At 40.4% G+C, this 25,650-nt stretch overlaps 1 protein-coding gene across 1 annotated transcript in view; it reads left to right on the top strand.

Annotated features, from left to right (window-relative positions):
• Positions 1-25,650, top strand: part of DYNC1I1 (dynein cytoplasmic 1 intermediate chain 1) — a 344,009-nt gene that overhangs the window by 92,133 nt on the left and 226,226 nt on the right. Inside the window, exon 5 of the mRNA XM_068549982.1 lies at positions 1,175-1,290. Coding sequence (XP_068406083.1) covers positions 1,175-1,290 — 116 coding nt within the window. The remainder of the gene's footprint in view (positions 1-1,174; positions 1,291-25,650) is intronic.

Below are 25,650 nucleotides of genomic sequence, written 5' to 3'. Positions count from 1 at the left end.
ACATGTACGTAGCATATGCATTATATGTATGTGGTACATAGACATTACCCATACTAATCCTAGTACTAAGAACTAGTAGTATCTCCATTTTACAGATGAGGAAACCGAGGCACAGAGAGATTAGGTAACTTACTCAAGATCACACACATAGCTGGTAAGTGTGGGCTAGTCTTATGTGATTAACGACCAGACTCTACTGCCTCCAGGAGTGGATGTTTCCTGGGTGACGCAGGAGGCACTTCAGATCTGGGGGGTAACTCAGAACTCACCATTAAGAACCTCAGGTAGGAGTTTGACTTGGTGGCAAAAGCACTGCACCAGGACTCAGGCCAACAGAATTTTCTCCCTGGTTCTACCATTTACGAGTTGCGTATACTTGGGAATGTCTCCTACTGAATCTCACTTTCCTCATCCATAAAATGGAGATGGTGATAATCTGCCCAGAAGCTTCATAGCGGTGTCATGAAGACAGTTGACATCATGGATGTGAAAGACATCTGAAAATTCTTGATGTGCTCCATAAATATTCAGAAAGGATTTTTTTTTTTACATGGTCACGGCTCATTTGGGAATTCTAAACTAAAACTTTATCACTCTTAGACCAGTACCCTTTTCACTCAGTTTGTGCTATATCAACGTATCTTTAAACAAATTCGCATGCTGATCTGTATTAGTTTCTTTTCTGGAGAAATGGGAGATGTTATACTCCCCCTTGGAATATCATCCTCTCATTACTATTATAGAGAACAAATTACTCCACTAATCATCTCTTTTTTCTTCAGATTTGAGAAGGTTACTTTTCTTTTGTCCCTCTTGCCTAAGGGACTAGAATCCTGTATTACAAATGAAAATTCCCTTTATAACCTTTAATCAAGAAAAATCAGGGTTGCTCAGAATGGAGGGGTCTCATTTGAAGTGGACAAGACCTGGTTTTGCAGGTAGAAAAGCTGAGGGTCAGCCTGAGGGACCTATCTGACACCACCAAGCAACACAGGGGCAAAGTGGGCCAAAACCCCAAGTGTCCAGACTTGCAGCCCAGGGCCAGTTCAACTTCATGACGCTGCCCCTTGTACTGAGAAGCTGTGGGTATTTGGGGTTTGTTTGTTTTATTCCTGATAGATCTTCTGCAAGGAATGCCTTCCCTCTCTAAGCGTTTGTCCTTTGTTACTTCTAGACGAAGACTGCATAAGCTGGGTGTGTCGAAGGTTACCCAAGTGGATTTCCTGCCCAGGGAGGTAGTGTCCTACTCCAAGGAGACCCAGACTCCTCTGGCTACACATCAGTCCGAAGGTAAACTATGTCTTTTGTTCACTTTCCATATGATCTCTGGAGAAATTGCCAGGGAGTTACATCCTTCTTGTTGATTTCATATCTTACCATAAGACATCTTCACAGGACACAAATATAATGACACACCAAAAGCTTAAGTCTCCTTTGACTCTGGTTTTGGAAACGCTGGAGAGGAAACCCAGTGGTATTCCTCCAAAGGACCCATGAACTTTAAAATGGATAACTTAATGAGGTCACAGTTTGTCAACACTGTGTGAGGAGGGGGAAAATCACCAAAGGATAATGTAATAGAAACTTCTCTGAATTTTATTGATAAGAAGAGTGTGTACATTAAGATTCAACATTTGCAAGAGTCAGCAAACTGTAGCCAACCACCTGTTCCTCAAATTAAAGTGTTTTGGAATACAGCCATATCCAGTCCTGCATGTCTATATGACTGCTTTCTTGCTACGTGGTAGGGTTGAGTACTTATGACTCACATGGCCTGAAATCTTTACTGTAATCTGGTGCTTTTCAGAAAAACTTTGCTGACCCCTGACTTGCTTTGCCAATTCAGATGACAACACGCTATAATTTCTTACCACGATTTAAAAAGACTTTCCATGCGATCTCTGTGTGGGTGAATGGGAATTAACTCCATGCCTCCTTCGTGCATACCCGAAAATATCAAGTGGAAAATGTATGTGCAAATCCCAATAAATCGTGAAAATACACTAATAAGAGAAGTTGAAGCTAATCAATCAAAATGCTTCCTAGAAGTCAAAAATTACACCAAAGCAAAATTACTCCAAAGCAGAAGCAGGAGATGTGTGCACTTAAAATAGGATAAGTGAAGGTTGCATTGTTAGAGAATATAGCACTGTTTTTATAGCTAAGCAAATTCTCTTTTTACTTTGTTATTTTATTGTCTGGTGTGGTGAAGAGGATGTTAGCATTCTGGGTTCATTGTTGTTGTGTAGTAAATACTGAACAAAAGCCATGAAAATGAAAAATGATTCGTGTTCCGTGCTTGGTTTACAGCATATATAAATCAGTGCACTTTGGTTTGTACAAGTTACAGAGCTTTTCAATTTTGGTTTTAAACACATAACATCAAAACACAAGTGAAATCGGATTCCTTGAAGTAGAGCGCTGCCTACAGGCCTTCTGAAAACATTTCTTGGTTAATGCTGTCTGGCGTGGTGATGATTCTTTGGTAGCAGGGCCTCTGTTTTTCACGTGATAAGAAATGAATTTTAGAAGCAAACAAGTAGCACCCTCTGGTGGTGAAATTTTAAACCAACTATTTCAGTGAACTTGAGAACTGTATATTAATGTGGCAGAAAATACAAAGTTAGAAAAGCCTTTGGGAGTTCACCTAGTCTATCCTTGGGCCTCTAGGCAGATCAGGAAGATCATTAAAAATAACCTCGTCACCCAACCAAAACATTTGTTTGAGTTAATTTGCTGCCAGAGGTATTTGCAGAGCTGTAGCCTGAGGTATGTTTATTTAGCCCCAAATTTGACACATAACATAAAGTTATACAACTGAAATAGGAGAAGGAGTGAATTATTTTTTGGAAATGTGTAGACTTTAGATATTGGAAATGGTACAGAAATATTTACAAGGGAAGATAAATTAAGGATGAAAAAGCATCAACTCTAAACTTTTAAACTGGAACACATCAAAAGGAGAAGCCTGGGCATTCCATTTTATTACTGCAGAGAGAGCTTGGGAGCCCTCATTATGCTGTGGTCCAAGCAGCATGAAAGAGGGAATTTATTTCTCAGCTCTTGGCAGAAGTTCTTTCTGTTTTGTTAACAGGACTCACAGAGCTTTTTTATGGTGGTGGGTGTTTTGATGGTTCAAATTCCACAATACAGATTTGAACTCAAAGTGAGCTACCGTATCTCTAGACAGTAAAGCAATCCCCGATGGGTTTAGACAGGAAGAACTTTGGATTTGAGTTCAGCAAATCGTCCTCTCACCACAGATGATTCCTTGACCTCTGGCTGCCCGGTGTCGTCCAGCCCCTGGCTGACGGGGGTGCCCCATGCTTGCCTTTCACCTGCTGAGTGAAGTGGGGAGGCTCTACCACGTGGCAGGTTTGGATTGGCTTCCAGTTTGGGAGCTTGGGCCATGGCAGTGTTTTCATGACGACTGCAGCTGTTCAGGGTCAGGAAACAATGAACTACTGAATTTCATGACACAGTGAGGCTCTTGGATGGATAATACGTAAAGCTGTGGTGCGTATAAGATCTGTTTTAGCTCATTATTGCCCATGGTGTATGAAGGAATGCTGATTATTTTTTTTTTTGTTTTTTTTTTTTTTTTTTAAACATCTTTATTGAAGTATAATTGCCTTACAATGGTGTGTTAGTTTCTGCTTTATAACAAAGTGAATCAGTTATTCATATACATATGTTCCCGTATCTCTTCCCTCTTGCAGCTCCCTCCCTCCCACCCTCCCTATCCCACCCCTCTAGGTGGTCACAAATCACCGAGCTGATCTCCCTGTGCTATGCGGCTGCGTCCCACTAGCTATCTATTTTACATTTGGTAGTGTATATATGTCCATGACACTCTCTCACCCTGTCACATCTCACCCCACCCCCTCCCCATATCCTCAAGTCCATTCTCTAGTAGGTCTGTGTCTTTATTCCCGTCTTGCCACTAGGTTCTTCATGACCTTTTTTTTTTTTTTTCCTTAGATTCCATATATATGTGTTAGCATACTGTATTTGTTTTTCTCTTTCTGACTTACTTCACTCTGTATGACAGACTCTAACTCCATCCACCTCATTACAAATACCTCCATTTCATTTCTTTTTATGGCTGAGTAATATTCCATTGTATATATGTGCCACATCTTCTTTATCCATTCATCCGATGATGGACACTTAGGTTGCTTCCATGTCCTGGCTATTGTAAATAGAGCTGCAATGAACATTTTGGTACATGACTCTTTTTGAATTATGGTTTTCTCAGGGTATATGCCCAGTAGTGGGATTGCTGGGTCATATGGTAGTTCTATTTTTAGTTCTATTTTTAAGGAACCTCCATCCTGTTCTCCATAGTGGCTGTATCAATTTACATTCCCACCAACAGTGCAGGAGGGTTCCCTTCTCTCCACACCCTCTCCAGCATTTATTGTTTCTAGATTTTTTGATGATGGCCATTCTGACCGGTGTGAGATGATACCTCATTATAGTTTTGATTTGCATTTCTCTAATGATTAATGATGTTGAGCATTCTTTCATGTGTCTGTTGGCCATCTGTATATCTTCTTTGGAGGAATGTCTATTTAGGTCTTCTGCCCATTTTTGTATTGGGTTGTTTGTTTTTTTATTATTGAGCTGCATGTAAATCTTGGAGATTAATCCTTTGTCAGTTGCTTCATTTGCAAATATTTTCTCCCATTCTGAGGGTTGTCTTTTGGTCTTGTTTATGGTTTCCTTTGCTGTGCAAAAGCTTTTAAGTTTCATTAGGTCCCATTTGTTTATTTGTGTTTTTATTTCCATTTCTCTAGGGGCTGGGTCAAAAAGGATCTTGCTGTGATTTATGTCATAGTGTTCTGCCTATGTTTTCCTCTAAGAGTTTGATAGTGTCTGGCCTTACACTTAGGTCTTTAATCCATTTTGAGTTTATTTTTGTGCATGGTGTCAGGCAGTGTTCTAATTTCATACTTTTACATGTACCTGTCCAACTTCCCCAGCACCACTTATTGAAGAGGCTGTCTTTTCTCCACTGTATATGCTTGCCTCCTTTATCAAAGATAAGGTGACCATATGTGCGTGGGTTTATCTCTGGGCTTTCTATCCTGTTCCATTGATCTATATTTCTGTTTTTGTGCCAGTACCAAACTGTCTTGATTACTGTAGCTTTGTAATATAGTCTGAAGTCAGGGAGCCTGATTCCTCCAGCTCCATTTTTCGTTCTCAAGATTGCTTTGGCTATTTGGGGTCTTTTGTGTCTCCATACAAATTGTGAAATTTTTTGTTCTAGTTCTGTGAAAAATGCCAGTGGTAGTTTGATAGGGATTGCATTGAATCTGTAGACTGCTTTGGGTAGTAGAGTCATTTTCACAATGTTGATTCTTCCAATCCAAGAACATGGTATATCTCTCCATCTATTTGTATCATCTTTAATTTCTTTCATCAGTGTCCTATAATTTTCTGCATACAGGTCTTTTGTCTCCTTAGGTAGGTTTATTCCTAGATATTTTTTTCTTTTTGTTGCAAGGGTAAACGGGAGTGTTTTCTTAATTTCACTTTCAGATTTTTCATCATTAGTGTATAGGAATGCAAGGGATTTCTGGGCATTAATTTTGTATCCTGCTACTTTACCAAATTCATTGATTAGCTCTAGTAGTTTTCTGGTAGCATCTTTAGGATTCTCTATGTATAGTATCATGTCATCTGCAAACAGTGACAGCTTTACTTCTTCTTTTCCGATTTGGATTCCTTTTATTTCTTTGTCGTCTCTGATTGCTGTGGCTAACACTTCCAAAACTATGTTGAATAATAGTGGTGAGAGTGGGCAACCTTGTCTTGTTCCTGATCTTAGTGGAAATGGTTTCAGTTTTTCACCATTGAGGACAATGTTGGCTGTGGGTTTGTCATATATGGCCTTTATTATGTTGAGGAAAGTTCCCTCTATGCCTACTTTCTGCAGGGCTTTTATCATAAATGGGTGTTGAATTTTGTCGAAAGCTTTCTCTGCATCTATTGAGATGATCATATGGTTTTTCTCCTTCAGTTTGTTAATATGATGTATCACGTTGATTGATTTGCGTATATTGAAGAATCCTTGCATTCCTGGAATAAACCCCACTTGATCATGGTGTATAATCCTTTTAATGTGCTGTTGGATTCTGTTTGCTAGTATTTTGTTGAGGATTTTTGCATCTATGTTCATCAGTGATATTGGCCTGTAGTTTTCTTTCTTTGTGACATCTTTGTCTGGTTTTGGTATCAGGGTGATGGTGGCCTCGTAGAATGAGTTGGGGAGTGTTCCTCCCTCTGCAATATTTTGGAAGAGTTTGAGAAGGATAGGTGTTAGCTCTTCTCTAAATGTTTGATAGAATTCTCCTGTGAAGCCATCTGGTCCTGGGCTTTTGTTTGTTGGAAGATTTTTAATCACAGTTTCGATTTCAGTGCTTGTGATTGGTCTGTTCATATTTTCTATTTCTTCCTGGTTCAGTCTCGGCAGGTTGTGCATTTCTAAGAATCTGTCCATTTCTTCCAGGTTGTCCATTTTATTGTCATAGAGTTGCTTGTAGTAATCTCTCATGATCGTTTGTATTTCTGCAGTGTCAGTGGTTACTTCTCCTTTTTCATTTCTAATTCTATTGATTTGAGTCTTCTCCCTTTTTCTCTTGATGAGTCTGGCTAATGGTTTATCAAATTTTGCTTATCTTCTCGAAGAACCTGCTTTTAGTTTCATTGATTTTTGCTATTGTTTCCTTCATTTCTTTTTCATTTATTTCTGATCTGATCTTTATGATTTCTTTCCTTCTGCTAGCTTTGGGGTTTTTTTGCTCTTCTTTCTCTAATTGCTTTAGGTGCAAGGTTAGGTTGTTTATTCGAGATGTTTCCTGTTTCTTGATGTAGGCTTGTATTGCTATAAACTTCCCTCTTAGAACTGCTTTTGCTGCATCCCATAGGTTTTGGGTCGTCGTGTCTCCATTGTCATTTGTTTCTAGGTATTTTTTGATTTCCCCTTTGATTTCTTCAGTGATCACTTCGTTATTAAGTAGTGTATTGTGTAGCCTCCATGTGTTTGTACTTTTTACAGATTTTTTCCTGTAATTGATATCTAGTCTCATAGCATTGTGGTTGGAAAAGATACTTGATACGATTTCAATTTTCTTAAATTTACCAAGGCTTGATTTGTGACCCAAGATATGATCTAGCCTGGAGAATGTTCCATGAGCACTTGAGAAAAATGTGTATTCTGCTGTTTTTGGGTGGAATGTCCTATAAATATCAATTAAGTCCATTTTGTTTAATGTATCATTTAAAGTTTGTGTTTCCTTATTTATTTTCATTTTGGATGATCTGTCCATTGGTGAAAGTGGGCTGTTAAAGTCCCCTACTATGATTGTGTTACTGTCGATTTCCCCTTTTATGGCTGTTAGTATTTGCCTTACGTATTGAGGTGCTCCTATGTTGGGTGCATAAATATTTACAATTGTTATATCTTCTTCTTGGATTGATCCCTTGATCATTATGTAGTATCCTTCTTTGTCTCTTGTAATAGTCTTTATTTTAAAGTCTATTTTGTCTGATATGAGAATTGCTACTCCAGCTTTCTTTTGATTTCCATTTGCATGGAATATCTTTTTCCATCCCCTCACTTTCAGTCTGTATGTGTCTCTAGGTCTGAAGTGGGTCTCTTGTAGACAGCATATATATGGATCTTGCTTTTGTATCCATTCAGCCAGTCTGTGTCTTTTGGTGGGAGCATTTAATCCATTTACATTTAAGGTAATTATCGATATGTATGTTCCTATTCCCATTTTCTTAAATGTTTTGGGTTTGTTATTGTAGGTGTTTTCCTTCTCTTGTGTTTCTTGCCTAGAGAAGTTCCTTTAGCATTTGTTGTAAAGCTGGTTTGGTGGTGCTGAACTCTCTCAGCTTTTGCTTGTCTGTAAAGGTTTTAATTTCTCCATCAAATCTGAATGAGATCCTTGCTGGGTAGAGTAACCTTGGTTGTAGGTTTTTCTCCTTCATCACTTTAAGTATATCCTGCCACTCCCTTCTGGCTTGCAGAGTTTCTGCTGAAAGATCAGCTGTTAACCTTATGGGGTTTCCCTTGTGTGTTATTTGTTGTTTTTCCCTTGCTGCTTTTAATATGTTTTCTTTATATTTAATTTTTGATAGTTTGATTAATATGTGTCTTGGCGTGTTTCTCCTTGGATTTATCCTGTATGGGACTCTCTGTGCTTCCAGGACTGGATTAACTATTTCCTTTCCCATATTAGGGAAGTTTTCAACTATAATCTCTTCAAATATTTTCTCAGTCCCTTTCTTTTTCTCTTCTTCTTCTGGGACCCCTATAATTCGAATGTTGGTGCGTTTAATGTTGTCCCAGAGGTCTCTGAGACTGTCCTCAGTTCTTTTGATTCTTTTTTCTTTATTCTGCTCTGCAGTAGTTATTTCCACCATTTTATCTTCCAGGTCACTTATCCGGTCTTCTGCCTCAGTTATTCTGCTATTGATCCCGTCTAGAGTATTTTTAATTTCATTTATTGTGTTTTTCATCGTTGCTTGGTTCCTCTTTAGTTCTTCTACGTCCTTGTTAAATGTTTCTTGCATTTTGTCTATTCTATTTCCAAGATTTTGGATCATCCTTACTATCATTATTCTGAATTCTTTTTCAGGTAGACTACCTATTTCCTCTTCATTTGTTAAGTCTGGTGTGTTTTGACCCTGCTCCTTCACCTGCTGTGTGTTTTTTTGTCTTCTCATTTTGCTTATCTTACTGTGTTAGGGGTCTCCTTTTCACAGGCTGCAGGTTCGTAGTTCCCGTTGTTTTTGGTATCTGTCCCCAGTGGCTAAGGTTCGTTCAGTGGGTTGTGTAGGCTTCCTGGTGGAGGGGACTAGTGCCTGTGTTCTGGTGGATGAGGTTGGATCTTGTCTTTGTGGTGGGCACGTTCACGTCTGGTGGTGTGTTTTGGGGTGTCTGTGGCCTTATTATGATTTTAGGCAGCCTCTCTGCTAATGGATGGGGCTGTGTTCCTGTCTTGCTAGTTGTTTGGCATAGGGTGTCCAGCACTGTAGCTTGCTGGTCGTTGAATGAAGCTGGGTCTTGATGTTGAGATGGAGATCTCTGAGAGATTTTCGCCGTTTGGTATTACGTGGAGCTGGAAGGTCTCTTGTGGACCAGTGTTCTGAAGTTGGCTCTCCCACTTCAGAGGTACAGCCCTGATGCCTGGCTGGAGCACCAAGAGCCCTTCATCCACACGGCTCAGAATGAAAGGGAGAAAAAAATAGAAAGAAAAAAAGAGAATAAAATAAAATAAAACTATTATAATAAAAAATAAGAAAAAAAAATTAAGAATAAATTTATTAAGAAAAAAATTTTTTTAATTTTTAAAAATAGATTTATTAATTTTTATAATAAAAAATAAGAAAAAAATTAAGAAAAAATTTATTAAGAAAAAATTTTTTTAATTTTTAAAAATAAAAAATATGAAAAAACTTATTAAAAAATTTTTTTAATTTCTAAAAATAGGAAATAAGGAAAAAATTATTAAGAAAACATTTATTAGGAAAAAAAATTTTTTTAAGTAAAAAAAAAAAGAAAAAAAGAAAAACAAAAAAAAAAACGGACAGACCTAACCCTAGTACTAATGGTGAAAGCAAAGCTATACAGACAAAATCTCACCCAGAAGCATACACATATACACTCACAAAAAAAGGAAAAGGGGAAAAATTAATATATCCTGCTCCCAAAGTCCACCTCCTGAATTTGGGATGATTCGTTGTCTATTCAGGTATTCAACAGATGCAGGCACATCAAGTTGTTTGTGGAGCTTTAATCCGCTGCTTCTGATGCTGCTGGGAGAGATTTCCCTTTCTCTTCTTTGTTCGCACAGCTCCCAGGGTTCAGCTTTGGATTTGGACCCGCCTCTGCATGTAGGTCGCCTGAGGGCGTCTGTTCCCCGCCCAGACAGAACGGGGTTAAAGGAGCAGCTGCTTCGGGGGCTCCGGCTTACTCAGGACGGTGGGAGGGAGGGGTACGGATGTGGGGCGAGCCTGCGGCGGCAGAGGCCGGCGTGACGTTGCAGCAGCCTGAGGCGCGCCGTGCGTACTTCCGGGGAAGTTGTCCCCGGATCACGGGAGCCCGGCAGTGGCGGGCTGCACCGGCTCCCGGGAGGGGCGGTGTGGAGAGTGACCTGTGCTTGCACACAGGCTTCTTGGTGGCGGCAGCAGCAGCCTTAGCGTCTCCTGCCCGTCTCTGGGGTCCGTGCTGATAGCCGCGGCTCGCGCCTGCCTCTGGAGTTCGTTTAGGCGGCGCTCTGAATCCCCTCTCCTTGCGCGCCGCGAAACAAAGAGGCAAGAAAAAGTCTCTTGCCTCTTCAGCAGCTGCATACCTTTTCCCGGACTTCTTCCCGGCTAGCACCGAAGCCGGAGCCTCAGCTCCCAGCCCCCGCCCGCCCTGGCGGGTGAGCAGACAAGCCTCTCGGGCTGGTGAGTGCTACTCGGCACCGATCCTCCGTGGGGGAATCTCTCCGCTTTGCCCTCCGCACCCCTGTGGCTGCGCTCTCCTCCGTGGCTCTGAAGCTCCCCCCTCTGCCACCCGCAGTCTCTGCCCACGAAGGGGCTTCCTAGCGTGTGGAAACCTTTCCTCCTTCACAGCTCCCTCCCACTGGTGCAGGTCCCGTCCCTATTCTTTTGTCTCTGTTATTTCTTTTTTCTTTTGCCCTACCCAAGTACGTCGGGATTTTCTTGCCTTTTGGGAGGTCTGACGTCTTCTGCCAACGTTCAGTGGGTGTTCTGTAGGAGCAGTTCCACGTGTAGATGTATTTCTACTGTATCTGTGGGAAGGAAGGTGATCTCCGCGTCTTACTCTTCCGCCATCTTGCCTCGTCCCCTATTTTTGAAGTCATTATGCGACTATGGAAAATTTAACAATATTCAAACTGTTGATCTCAGAGCATTGATCTGTTCTACATCTAATGGAGTTCTTATGTGTTCGGTTTTTGACATCTTCTCATTTTACTCTTGAAAATGGAAGGGAAGGTACTTTGGACTTGCCCAAGCTTAAGCTTCTCTTCTCCACTATGTACTATAATGAACATTCTCTTAATTTGTGATCGTAATGACCTGTTATGTATGGGAAACAGTCCAGAGAATGATTTAAGCCCTGGAGATTTAGGAATGAGGTCCGCACAAACACTGGTTTTTCAATACAAGTTTAGATCTTCCCTCTTCGCTTAGGTCATTAGTTGCAGAGAAAGAAGGCTGAGAATAGGTAACAGTGATTTGGGGAGCAGGATATCTCTATCTCCAAAACATTTTAAACACGTGCTTCTTATTCCCAGGTCATAAGAAAGGAAAAAAATAATGGTTCCCTTCCAAACTACGTCTGCTTTGTGTTATTAGTATCTCGCTGGACTGACCGTGAGGTCCTGAGGTTCATTAGGAAGCCAATCTTCTGCATCTTTATTATAGCGGGAAAGTGACGGGCCCATACTAGGCTCCCAACAGATGCTGTCGAATGACAAGGATGAGGCCAGACATCTTAGAAACGCCAGGTTCTGCAGTGACCCCTAGGAGAATGAGAACTTCTTAACTTGCTGGAAAAATGTAAGCCAATCTGGAGGGAGGAGGAGGAAACTTACATAACCTGTTGATCATTTGAAGAGTTCTCTGATCTTCCTCTTCTCTTCGTGATATCTTATAAATGCGAACTTAGTGGCCCCGTGTTGGCCACCCCCCTCCCTTGACCTCCCTCTCATGCCTTGTTTCTTATATCCAAGAGAGACCAACCCACTTGCATTTTCCAAGGCACCATGCAGCCTCATGCCTCCACACGCTTGTACTTACTGTCTCCCGCCTGGAATGCCATCTCTCCTGTTTGCCTTCCTTCCAGACCAAAACCAAGGGACAGCTCCTTGGTAATTCCACTATGGTTGACATCTCTCCTCGTACCATGGGCATAGTCCATCTTCCCCTTATGAAGCTATTATTTAATTTATTTAATATATTTAATGATTATTTAAATGTCTTCCTTTTAGATTGGATCTCCTTGAGGGCAAGGTGTGTGTGTGTGTTTTTTTTTTTTAACTTTTATTGGAGTGTAGCTGATTTACAATGTTGTGTTAGTTTCAGGTGTACAGCAAAGGTGAATCTGTTACACATATACATATATCCACTATTTTTTAGATTCTTTTCCCATGTATGCCATTCTCTACTCAATACAGAATATTGAGTAGAGTTCTCTGTGCTATACAGTAGGTCTTTATTAGTTATCTATTTTATATACAGTAGTGTGTATATGTCAATTCCAATCTTCCAATTTATCCCTCCCCCCGTTTTACTTTTATGTTTAAAATATTTTTAGCCATAAGTTTATTTTCTACATCTGTAACTCTATATCTGTTTTGTAGATAAGTTCATTTGTACCCTTTTTTTTCAGATTCCACATATAAGCGATATCATATGATATTTGTCTTTCTTTGTCTGACTTACTTCACTCAATATGACAATCTCTAGGTCCATCCATGTCTCTGCAAATGGCATTATTTTGTTCTTTTTTATGGCTGAGTAATATTCCATCGTATATATGTACCACATCTTCTTTATCCATTCCTCCATCAATGGACATTTAGAAGGTGTGTGTTCTTTACCTCCATGCCCAACACAGTGCCTGGCACAAAGAAAGGGCTCAATAGATATCAGTGGAAGAAATGAAGAATGAAATGATTCTAGACAAATAAGAAAGAAGAGAAAATGATCATTGTATTCTGGGGAGGATGGAATATGATCCATGCATTAAGGCTGCACTGGTTTTATGGGGTTTTTAAGGAAAAGTCACGAGAGTGTGTAAGGAGGGGAGTTCAATGTTTCTGTTTCCACCAGGCCTGTATTTCCGTGCCCAGGCTGGTGCAGGCGTTACTGCCGTGAACATGACACAGTTATGAGAACTGAAGGAGAAAGTCACCGAGGCCACCTGGCTTGGCCCAGGAAAGAGCAAAGCAGTCACCAAGTTTGTACTGTGCAGAGATACTGTTTATAAAGTACTTTGAGTTTGGAACAGGTGTGCAGGAAGGTTGAGGGGAATTCTTGGCTGCTTGAGGGGAATTTCTACCTTGGCTTCCCATCCTCTCTGGCATATATTCAGTATAGATGCTGCAAATATAGAGATAGTTTCCCAGGATAAACTAGTCCAGCACTGCCCAATAAAAACATAATGAGCCATTATTCATTTTAGTAATGTTTTATTTAACCCAGTATGTTTAACAATTATTATTCCAACATATAATCAATATAAAAATTATCAACAAGTTACAGTACATTCTTTTTTTTATATTAAATTTTCAAAATCTGGTTTGTATTTGACACTTACAGCATATCCCAATTCAAACACTAAATTTTCCTTGGAAATACTTGAACTGTAATAAGATTTCTTAAAATTTACGATTGAAAAAGTAAGTTCATATACCACTGTTGTTCCAAACATATTTGAAAGCTGTTCAATAATTGGATCAAATATTTGTTTTTAAGTTTAAACTTAAATTAATTAAAGTTAAATTTTAAAATGCAGTTTTTCGGTTGCATTAGCCACATCTCAAGTGCTCAATAGCCGCAGGGGGTTAGTGGCTCCTGAATTGGACACTCAGGTCTACCATGACCCATCATGATGCAGGTCAGATGCTGAGACCCACAAGCCAGGCTGATCTCCACTTTACCATGGCTGGGCAGAGGGGCTTGGGTGAGGAGACCTCCCTGATGTGTAGAGAACTCCTCTAGGTAAATGATGACTTCGTAGATGCTCCTCCTTTTTGTGAAGTCAGCCATATCCAAGCAAGTGTTAGATGATTGGACAGAATCCAAGTTGTACCCCCAGCAGGATAAGTCCTCCAATAAGCCTCACCCTGTCATATTAGAGGCAGTTGTGAGAACCCCTCTGGGTTCTCCCTTCATGGTCCGTAGTTTAGAGACTAGAATATTCACTCCTTCTGCCCTGTCTTCATGCTGCCCAAAGGACATCTAAAGACCGTGTATGACCTCTTTGTTAGTTATCTACACTTCTGCCGCTCCCCTGTCCTTCTGCATGAAGTGATGAGAGATCAGAATTAAGATTTGAGTTCTAAACTGCAAATAGTTGAATTCTAAGGCCTCCTACACCTTGGTAGTCCCAAGAACATAATTCTTTGATACAAAGTTGCCCAATAAAGACATCTACCATAGGATCTAAGTGGAAATATTTATTTGGAACCTAAAGTTTGAAATCAGACAGTTCTTAGAGATATAATTTCCCAGTGGAAGCCAATCCTGAAACACCTGGAGATGACTTGGGAGAAAACAGGGTATGGTGTCATAACCTTGACTCTCCAACTGGATCTCAGTTTCCTGGACCTTAACACACTTTCTCTGAACTTACTATTTAAAGAGCCACCATGTGTTTTGTGACAATCCATGGTGGCATCTGAATGCAAATTAAAACTCCCTAGTGAAGATGACACACCTAATCTTATTTTTAGCTTCTGTTTTTAAGATAAGAACTGACACTATTCCAGAGAGATAGTGACATCTGCCACATTTTGCTTCCTTAGAATATGCCTGCTATTTCCCTTTTGACACTTGGTTAAAGTGTTAATCCTCTCTCAGAACAAAGTGTAGAGCCTCCAGGCCCATTGTTAACAAGATCAGGGATTGAGAGATCCTCTCCTGGGATATTAGTTTTCTTTAACAATGTTAATCTCGTATCATCTTGGCAAGACTCTTGAAAGACAAAAAAAAAAAAAAAAGGGTGGGGGGCTATCTAAGGAACATAGACATTTCAGACATTACTTTTTAGGTATAATTTATATCAAATAGACAAAATTTTCTAGTTAAAAAAAAATTGTTTTCCCTATTTCTCAACCACCTTTCCAGCTATTGGTCAGGAGAGCTTTCATGGTTTAGTTCTTGATTTATATTAGACACTAAAATAGATATTGGATTAGACTGTAGCTGGTCTTGATATTCCAAAGGAGAAGCCTCATGCTAAAAGTTAATTTATTTTTAAAAAGTACTTAGTGAGAGTGCCAGAGATGGTACAATCAAATCTCAGTCAAATAAGCTCATTTTAGCCAAAATATTCCTTCCAATAAAAAAACAAAAGGGTGCTAAATGACAACTCAAAATGAAACCAGGAATGTAATAAAAAGGTAAAATGCAGAGCAAGACTTGGTGCCGGTGGGCACTGTCTTATTTACTATACCTCTGTAATCTACAGGTCTATAGAGAGGGGAGGGCCATTGAGTAGACTAGCCCTAGAGTATCCTGTGAACTTTAGGCTCAATATAGAGTTATATCTTGGCTACAGTACTGTACTAGAAAACAAACTTATATTTTAGGAATATGGTTTGAGAATTTTGTTTAAACATGAGTGAATCAATTAAACAACATATCACAATCTCTAGGCCATCAAGGGTTAATGCGCTTTGTAAACTCATGGCATTCAGAAGTAAAAGATTTTGCATAAAATAAAAACATTGTCCTTCTAATATTGTTTCGATGACTCCATCCCTTTAGTTTTTCATACAACTGGAAGGTATCTTTAAAAACCTCTTCAGAGCAGCAAGATGAATAAGAAGCTTAACTGAAGCTAAGGACCTGGAAGCTCTTATTAACACAAAAGGGGCTGTGAGATTTTTGTCTGACTTCAAGGCTCACACATTGCAGGTAGATGATCTAAGCACGTTTTACTAAAAAAAGAACTAATATCCAAGTTATAGACCTAATATCAAGTTAATATGTAATCATAGATCACTGATTGCTTCTCCCAAGTTCATTTACATATCCAGTTTCCTTGATCTCCAAGACATCCCTTCTCATAGGTCCTCATCCCTGGTAACAGACACATTGATTCTGTGTATCACTAGTGCCTGCATAGTGCCTAATATTTGTTGTGGGAATGAATGGATGACCTGGCTTAGGTCATAGAGTTGCCTCAACTGTTGGCCTTATGAGCCAGATGATGGAAGAAATGAAAGAGAAGTAGGTCAAAGAGTAAGACATGGGAGGAGGTGCGCCAGAATTTATAGTTTCAGACACTAAAAACTATGGTTAACTTAAGCAGGAAAGAGTTTGAGTAGAAGGATATTATGTAAATCACGGAATCAACCTGAAGATTGAAAAGGCAGGCTCAGAAGACAGGCAGAGAAGCTAATTTTCAAGAAGACAGACAAAACTTACAGTATGTAATATTTTCAGTAAGTCTGTGACCAGTGAACCTAGGAGAAGCATGCCAAGCAGGGGGAAAAAATCCAGAATAAGCAGTTATTCTAGTGAAGACAAGTTGATTCCCCACTACACAATAGAAAAATGTGATCAACCTGGCTGGTTCTTCTTTAGAGATATAGTTCAATATTGGGAGTTTCAGTTGATCTCTGGTTGGGCAAGTAGCCAAGGCATCGTGAGTTGGGGCAACTGTGTCCTTGTATGGCCTAGCTGTACATACTTGTAGCTATAGATAGTTTATGAGTCCACTGAGCAAGTACTTGTGCAGCTGGACACAGGAGAATGACTGGCATTGTAGAATAGAATGTATCAACTCTTCCCCCTGATTATTAGAAGCCTCCTTCACAGTGCATAAATTTAAAAAACAAAATTTTACTGGAGTATAGTTGATTTACAATGTTGTGTTAGTTGTAGGTGTACAGCAAAATGAATCAGTTATACATATACATATATCCACTCTTTTTAAAATTCTTTTCCCATTTAGGCCATTACAGAGTATTGAGTAGCATTCCCTGTGCTATACAGTCGGTCCCTATTAGTTACACAGTGCATAACTTTTGACTGTACATAAATATTCTGTCACTGTAGGTCTGTGTTGAAAGGTCCCACCATATACCTCTTTCCTAAACCTTTTGCCATTGGTAGCCTCTATGTGTGACCTTTCAGTCATTGCTCATGGCTTAGTTTTAGATAGAGTGTTTTCTCAGTCTACTCTTCCAGCTCAAGTGGGCAACGAGATATGCTGATCAAAACTCTTTTCATCCAAGTGGAATTGTAGTGGTTTTTCTTCTCCACTGACCTTTAGGCCTACACCTAAATGGAAGTGTCCTGACAGCCGTCCGCTTCTGGCTTTTGCCAGCCTATCACTTAGAAATTTCCAGAGTCCAGGCTCAAATGTTTTCGCACAGCTCGTCACCCAACACTTCTCTTCAGGCTGCAGGACGAGTGGCAGTGCCGCAGGAGTAAGAACATGAGAGTGAGAGCAGCGGGCTCAGGGAGATTGCTTGTCACAGCTCAGTATACAGCCCTCGCTGATGAGCCAGCTAGCGGTGGATCCACCTGACTTTCTGGCCAGATGGATCAGATAGCGCTCCAGTTCATGATGCATATTTTCCATAGTCACCTGGTATCTCTACTTGGGTCTGCTTGTTGGGCAAACCAACACCTATCCTTCAAAAGGATAGTAACATAGTAAAGAGGCTACACTGTTGCTCCAAAATCTAGGAACCTGTTTTGTGCTTCCCTTTTAGAGCTCTTTGATTTTCCACAGACCCTTTGGGCATCATTGGATCTGCTGGACCAAAATTTCTAGGTAATATAGCCATTTAAAAGTAGAAGCCTTTTGAGTCACTTGGTAAATGGGTTGAATAAGTACATGCAAATGTTGAACATGTTACCTGCAAAAGCCAGAATGGCCCACCAAGCATGACAACTCTTACTATTAGAGAAGCAAGATATTTGCCATGTACTTTGGAGTTTATGATCACTGGACCCATAGCAACTTTCCTGAAGTGGCAAATCTCTATATTTTCAAGTACTTTTCTCCCATCCTCTAGCCTACTTGTGTCTTAACAAGGTATTGAAGGTACCAATCCAGCTTACTCTTCAGGTCTTGCTAGCATGATGCCCTGTGCTGAAGGTGAGATGATCAAGGTCTGTAGGTAAAGCCAGCTCTCTGGCTCAACCCTGATGTAAGATGATGAAGATGCAGAGAGAAATGAGGTGGGTCTTCTTTGGCTGTCAAGCAAGGGTTGGTATAGAGTGTGGCTTGGTGTGTGTGTGTGGGGGTACTTCCAGGCCTCCGTATTCTCCTGTATATTCAATTTTTCATTATTTCCTGATCAGTACTATCACTTTCACATAAGTGACTTGGTAAGGCAGGAAATTCAATGGACTTTATCCAGGCACCCACAGAATTTTAAATTTGCATTTTTATTTTGCAGACATTTATGAAGACATTTATCACAACCAGAGAAATTCCCTGGGTCTATGCCTTGAGCTAAAATATAGAGATTAGAGCTTGTCATCTCTTCTTTAAGCTGTCCAGTCTCATTAGAAGCAGCCACCTCACCCTCGCATCTTTAAATTCTTCATGCCGTTCGCACTCTTCAATGGCAGTGATAATTTGATCCCTTAAATCCTTCTTTTCAGTGGACACTTCATTAAAGATCACCGCAGAAGAAAAACTATCCAGCGATTTGTTACAGCTGACAGCTTCCCATTCCTGAACTCTGAGTTTTCATTTTCTTTAGCCCTTATTAGGGCGAATAACCAACACCAGTTTCCTGAGTGACTGTCTTCTGATACTAATTTCTGATCAGTCTAGGTTCATGGTTGCCGACAATAGAAACTAACTCTGGTTAACTGAAACAGAAAAGGGATTTGTTGGAAAGATATTAGATACTTCATAGAATGGATTTTAAAAGTTAAAAGAATTAGGTCAGAAATAGAAGGCAATCCTAACCCCCAATGTGATTATATTTGGAAATAGGGCTTTTAGGCTAAAATGAGGTCATCATGAAGGCTAAATGAGATCATCAGAGCAGAATCCTAATTTGATAGGATTGGGGCCTTGTAAGAGGAGGAAGGGAGAGAGATCTGTTTCTCTCTCTCCATGTGCACGCACCAAGCAAAGGCCATGTGAGGACACAGTGAGGAGGCCTCTGCAAGCCAGGAAGAGGGCTCTCATGAGAAACTCAGTCGGCTGGTAACTTGATCTTGGACTTCCCAGCCTCCAGAACTGTGAGAAAATAAATTTCTGTTGTTTAAGCCTCTCAGTCTATGGCATTTTGCTGTGGCAGTCCAAACTGACAGAGACAGCAGCTAACACAGCCAGGTGATGCCTCTGAACTTGATCAGCTTGATAAGGCGGCCTGGACCTCCTGGACTTCCTGTCACTGGGCACTGCCATTAGGCTCAGGATTTAAATTCTGTTGTCACTGCTGCCTTGGAAACCCCTACTTCTCCCTACACCTTGACGGTGCTCCCTTGAGCTTTAAAAGGGTCCACTAGGCAGGCCTCGGTTACATGCGCTGAATTAGCTGTGAGGGTCAGGCAGAGGAATAACTGCCCAGCCTGGCTTCCATAGTATTAGGGGAGGCCATGACTTTACTTTGATCTATTTTGGTATACTCTCCTCTAAAAGAGGGTGTTTGGATGCTGGGCAGCCAAAAATATATATTTGAAAAGTGCCCACTCTGGTGAGAAGACAAAAGGGGAGGTAAAGAGAAAAATTTTCTGTATTATGTGCCCAGGACACTCATAAACGTTATTATTGTTCTTGCATTGTTGCTACAGAATTTACTCAAATTACAAATCAGAAGTGCAAAGACAATGCAGCTCCTTTATTTTGTCTTCAGCTGTCTATAATACTATTGGCTATTAGGGGAAAATAGAAAAAAGGTATGAAATAAACCGGAGTGCAGTCTCTTATTGTAAACAGTCTCAGTTGGTATGTTCAGTTAAAGTTGACTGGAAATGCTCCAGCCCTCATAGAACCTCACTCTCACCTGCTTTTCTCTCTGAGATCATGGCCAAACTGGGGGGGAGAGAGATGAGGTTACATGGTCTCATGGCCTTGGTGGAGTAGGGAGGGAGGAGAGGGACTCTGGCCTCGGTCAAGTCCTTGGCAGTATGCTGGCTGACATCTGCTCCTCTCTGCCCTGATCTTTGTCCAGCTGGGCACTGGCACCCAGTGCTAAAGCATGGAGCTGGTGAACTTGTGTCTGTTCTTTTGGCTTGGCAGTGTCTCCAGGAAGCATGGGCCATTTTGCTCTAGATGACTTGGTCTCTTCTCGGCTTTCATTGTTTCTAGAACTTGAGTCAATGCCCTGCCTTCTGTTCAACCCCTGGCCTAGAAGTCCATCTCCAGCCCAGGCCATGTAGTCCTTTTATCCACCACAGCAGACCCTGTGGCAGACTGGCTCTCAGTTGAGTTTCCATGCCTCAGATGATCTGATGGAGGCTTAGGAGCACTCACGGGTTCTCCTCTCTGTTTTAGGCCAACCACTCCCAACGAAGCTGGGTTGTTGCCTTGTGGTGAATGAGACCTGTTGCATAGTGGTCTCCGTAGATTCCCAAATAAGGAATGTGGTTCATTGGTTCCTGTGCTCATCTTTTTTCTTGGTTGATTAACACTCCTCCCTCCCGATGCTTCTCCTCAGAAAGTGGAAATCCAGATGTATCTGAAAACTTATCTCTTCTTCTCCCTAAATGCTCCTTTTCTTGCCACTTATCTAAAAATAAACTCCCATGTTTAACTTCCCCCATAGATTGGGGAAAGAAGTGGACAGAAGGAGTGATCTTTATGGATTTGTTTGTTTGTTTGTTTTTCTTTTTTGATATTCTAAATGGTAAGGAAAAGAAGTTTGGAATGCCTTTTCTCCCTCAATTAATCCTGACTCTCCATCGTACTGTGGGGTTCCAAAATCCAGTTTTTGGAGAAGGGAGCTGAATGTTACCTTAGCCATTTTATTTTCATTCTGCATCAAATTCTAAAGTCTCTACTAGCAAATGAATGCCCTAGGTAGACTAGGCTGGAGATTATTATGTTCAGAAAGAAAAATAGAAAAGCACATTAATACTTTTCAAACATAACTCTCACTGCTCATCAAAATGAACAGGATATTGTTTTTGTTCATCACTCTTGATCAATGATAGAGTCAAGAGATATCAGGATTAAAGAACATTACAGTGTATAACAAGCCTTTTATTCCTTGGAGAAATACAACTGATATGTTGACTAAGTCAAGAAGTATATAAAGTTTCCATTTCCAGCATGGCAACATGGAGAGCTCTGTGGATCTGCTTCCCAGTAAAATTAGTGAAAATCATTAAAAAACAAAAAACACAACACTAAAGTCTCTGGAAATGGTACCAACGGCATACAACAAATGAAAAAGCATTTATTTAAGAAAACTTAACTAAAACTTGGTAAGAACAGGAAGAGTCTGCGGTGTTTGAACCACAGCCTGCTCCTATGCTCCCTCTTCCCAGTTCAGCTTGGAGCAAACTCTTCTTCAGGTGGGTGCAGAAAAGAACACAGAGCTGCCTCTCCTCCCAGCTCCCAGTTGGAGGGCTACTGTATCTTCCTGGGAGGGGCAGGACTTTACAATCTCCATTTCTGCCCCCAGATACCAGTTACAGAGCCTAAGCTTCAAGCAAGTGCAACTGAGAGGTGGATATTCTCTTCTTTAGCCTAGCCCAGACTTGAGAAATAGGGACTTTACCTTGGGGGCAGCATGCTAAAAACACTGGGGCCCTAATCACCAGCTCATGTGTAAAGCAGAGGTTCCATTCAGGGAGAGGCAAGCCAAATAGACCAGAGGCTATGGCAGGACCCCACTCTACCAAGCACCCAGCTCCAAAAGCATAGGTGTCACTCAGAAGTATGCCACTGTCCCCTCCCCCAGCTCCAGAGCATTGGCCCAGAGGAAGAAGTAGGCCATACAACAGAGAGGTTAGAATCTCTTCCCAAAGAAGCTGACTTCATTTGCAATAGACTGTGGGGATATTCAAGCCTAACGACATCCTCAAAACAATGGAGGTTGCGCTATAAAGCAATTCAGAGTCAACTGGTAGATGCATACAAGATATAAGCTAAGTCATAGGCCAGCTAGTTTACTTGCCAGAGCCAGGGAAACAGACAACTAAGAAGAGCCTTCCTGGGATCAGACAAATCTCAAAAACTGAACTCAAAAACTATCTCTGTAAAGGAGCCTGAGTTTAATTGGATCAATCTGTGGAGAAATTTGTGTCCCAGGGCACTGTTGACAACAACAGAGCAACCAGCCAGCAATTAATGGAACTTAACTGCTGGGTGTGGTCAAGGACAGGGACAGTTAAAGGGACTGCAAAAGACTGTCCTCCCAAGATGACTGTGCAGATGCCCAAGGCTGCACCATCTGAGGAGCAATATCAGAGCTTTACACCCTGAGGTGAGAGGAGAGAACATACTTCACCAAAATAATCCAGTCACTAAACAAATAAACAAGCAAATAACAATAACCAACCCCTAGGGAAGGGAAAGGAGATCAACCAGTACCCAGACTCACTACAATGGATTACCTAAAATAGCCAGTTTCACAAGGCAAAAGAAACTGCCTGTGAAAACAGATTAAAAACTTCAGTATTTCATTAAATGGAGAATATCAATAAAGAGGTAGAAATTATTTAAAAAAAACCAAAAACAAATGTAAATTCTGGATTTGGAAAGTACAAAAACTGAAAAGAAAGATTCATTAGAGGGCACAACAGCCAAAAAAGAAAAATGAAGAGATGCTCAGAGAAATGTGGGATACCATTAGATGACTCAGCATACATAATGGGAGTGCTGGAAGGAGACGTGAGAGAGGAAGGAGTAGAAAAAATAGAAAAAATATTCTAAGAAATAATGTTTGAAAATTTCTCAAATTTGATGAAAACTTTAATTCATGAACCCAGGAGTCTCAACAAACTCCAAGTAGGATAAATGTAAAGAGTTCTAAGAAAGACAGATCATAGTATAAGTAGTGAAAGCAGAAAGTGAAAAATGAATTTTCACTTACAAGGAACCCAATAAGATTAACAACTGACTTCTCATCAGAAACCATGGCAGCCAGAAGACAGTGGGATAACATATTTAAAGTTCTCAAAGAAAAAACTGTCAACCAATAAATGTGAACCTAGCAAAGCTTTCTTTCAAAAAATGAAGGTGAAATAAAGACATTCCCAAATAAACAAGCACTGAGAGAATTTGCTGCTAGCAGACCCACCTTATAAGAAACACTAAAGGAAGTTCTTCAGGTTAGGGGCAACTGACCCCAGATAGTAATTCAAATTCACAGGAAAAAACCAAGAGCACAAGTGAAGATAATTATGTAACCATAAAAGACAGTGTAGGCGTATACTTCCTCTTTTTCTTCATTAACTGATGTAAATAGCATTATCTAAAGTACTATACATATAATTATATTGCTGAGCCTATAATATATGGAAATGTAATATATTTGCTAGTAATAACACAAAGGAAGTAGGTTGCAAAGCTGCATTTGGCCTAAGGAAATGACTCCAAATCAAATGGTGATTTGAATCCACAGGAAGAAATGAAGAGAACCAAATACGAAGGTTAAGTAACAAAAGCTCTAAGTATATCATTGCTCTCCCCTCAACTTCTTTAAAATACATAAAGTCATATGAGGTAATAATTATAACAATTCATTGTGGGCTTTATAACATATATAGATATATGTAACAATAAGAGCATTGAAAGGAGAAAGGGAATAGAGTTATATAGGTATAACATTTCTGTATTTCATCAAAATTGTTAGTATAAATCTGAAGCAGACTCTGATAAGGTACGATGTATATGGTAAGCCCTAGAGCAACCACTAAGGAAATAACTTAAAAAAAATTTAGTGGGAAAAATATTAAAAATTAAGGTGTTATATTTGAAAATATTCACTTAATGTAAAAGAAAACTTTAAGAGAATAATAGAACAAAAAACGACATAAGACATACAGAAGACAAAAATAAAATGTCAGCTATAAATCCCACTGTAGTATATTAGTGAGTGGTGGGATGGGGCTGGGCGTGGGCACCTTGATGAAACCAAATCTGCCAGATATGGACCCATAGGGGTCCTGGCTGAGAAGATACAGATACTGGACAAGTGCGGGTGACAGTGGAATGTAGTAGCAGTACAGGCAAGCAAATTATAACCAAAAGAGATAATGCAGTGGCCTGCAAAGAGATGTCCCAGGGTGGATTATAGCACCAGGAGGAAAATGTAGTTTGCAGTAGAAAAAGGTATTGGGAAAGTAGTAGGGGAAAAAAAATGGAGAAAATCCTAAGGTGGCAGAAAATATGGCATGTGAAAGTAGCATAGTGTCAGGAATGTCTGAAGGGAGGTGAAAAGTTCTTTCAAAATGACAGTATGAGGTTATCCAAAATAGAAATATGTTTTATCTTGAGAGTCATCTGAAATCTGTTGGTAGTGACTAAGTGGATTGCTGTGTTGAGAAGGATTCTGAGACTCCATTCTACCTCATCTCAATTAAAGATGTCCTCTGTGGGCGTGAGATGGGAAGTAAGCATGCCTTTTGTTGGCAAACACTGGTTAAAATTATCTTTAAAGAGTGTCAGGACTGGGGCAATGAGAATCTCAGAGTTGTTGTCTTTTACATTTTATTATATATATAGGCTATGGAATAACTCTTTTGAGTACCTTGTTATTTAAAGAAATTCTCCTATGTATTATTTTCCTTCGCTGATTTCCTGTGGTCTTACAGTAACTAGCATTAAAACTCTTGCTTGAAGAGGAGACTTATATTTGGGGGATAGTGAGGAAGGGAAAAACAATTTCAGGGAAGAGGATCTGCAAAAGTAGAGGAAGTGACCAAAAAGTAGAAAGAGAAGCATGGTCAGCTCTTGCGTCATAAAGCAAGAAAGAAAGTTGTAAACAAATAACTTGCCAAGGGCATGGAAATGGGGGCAAGAGAGCTCCATTTGGTCCCCATACATTTTAGACAGGCTGAGGGGTTGAAATCTGGGACATCCAGTTGAAGGCATTAGAAATTCAACCGTATGACCTGGGTTTCATGAGGGAGGAGGTACTGTATGAGAGAAATGCCCACCTTTCCCTTCTTCTGGTTTCCAGGAAGAAAGAGCTTCCCTCAAAACTCTTGATTCTTGTGCCTTTCTTTTCTTCTCCTAATAGAGGTAGAATTATAGGAAGGTTGGTGGACAGTAATTGGCTAACATTTCTTGATTGGATGGAACTAATTTATCAGTGGTCCTTAGGAGGGGAAATTTGACCTCTTCCTACTACTGTCATCCTCACACCAGTTAGAGGTAGTGACATATGTAAAAGTGCTGGCTCTGTCAGATGTGAACTCTCCCAGGGTCTAGAGTCTGGGGGAAAGGTGCAGCAAGTTACACCTAGGTTACAACTGCCAACATATCCTTTATCAGTATTAATGATGATAATTTGGGCTTTATTTGTTTTGTCTCTTGTTTTATCTCTCAATTAATTCAGAACTTGGACAGGAAAGAGTGGTGCTATTAATCTGACCCTTCAAGACCCCAACATCTTGGTACATAGCCTCAAAATCTAATCCAAGCCTCCCACATAAGAGAATTCCATCAACTGAATGCATTTCCTGCCCACATCTGATGTTTCCTTCAATATGAAGCTCAGTTAGTATAATACTCCTGGCCTCTTGCCACCCCTTTACTCACTTCACCCTGCCCGCCCCCCAGCCTCCATCCCCAGAGGAGGTACAGTGACTTGTTTCAAGCCAGCTCCTCTCCCTTTTGGGGGAAACAAGCATACCTGTAAGCATACAAGTTACCTTTTGCTCCTCTGTGCCTTTGGTCATACTCGGGTCACACTCAGCTGGGGAGGCCTGTCAAGTCTGGTCTTACCTGTAAGTGGGTGAATA

This window comes from Eschrichtius robustus, chromosome 8, assembly GCF_028021215.1.
Source record: "Eschrichtius robustus isolate mEscRob2 chromosome 8, mEscRob2.pri, whole genome shotgun sequence".
NCBI classification, from domain to species: domain Eukaryota; kingdom Metazoa; phylum Chordata; class Mammalia; order Artiodactyla; family Eschrichtiidae; genus Eschrichtius; species Eschrichtius robustus.
This window is presented reverse-complemented; position numbering and strand designations above follow the sequence as displayed.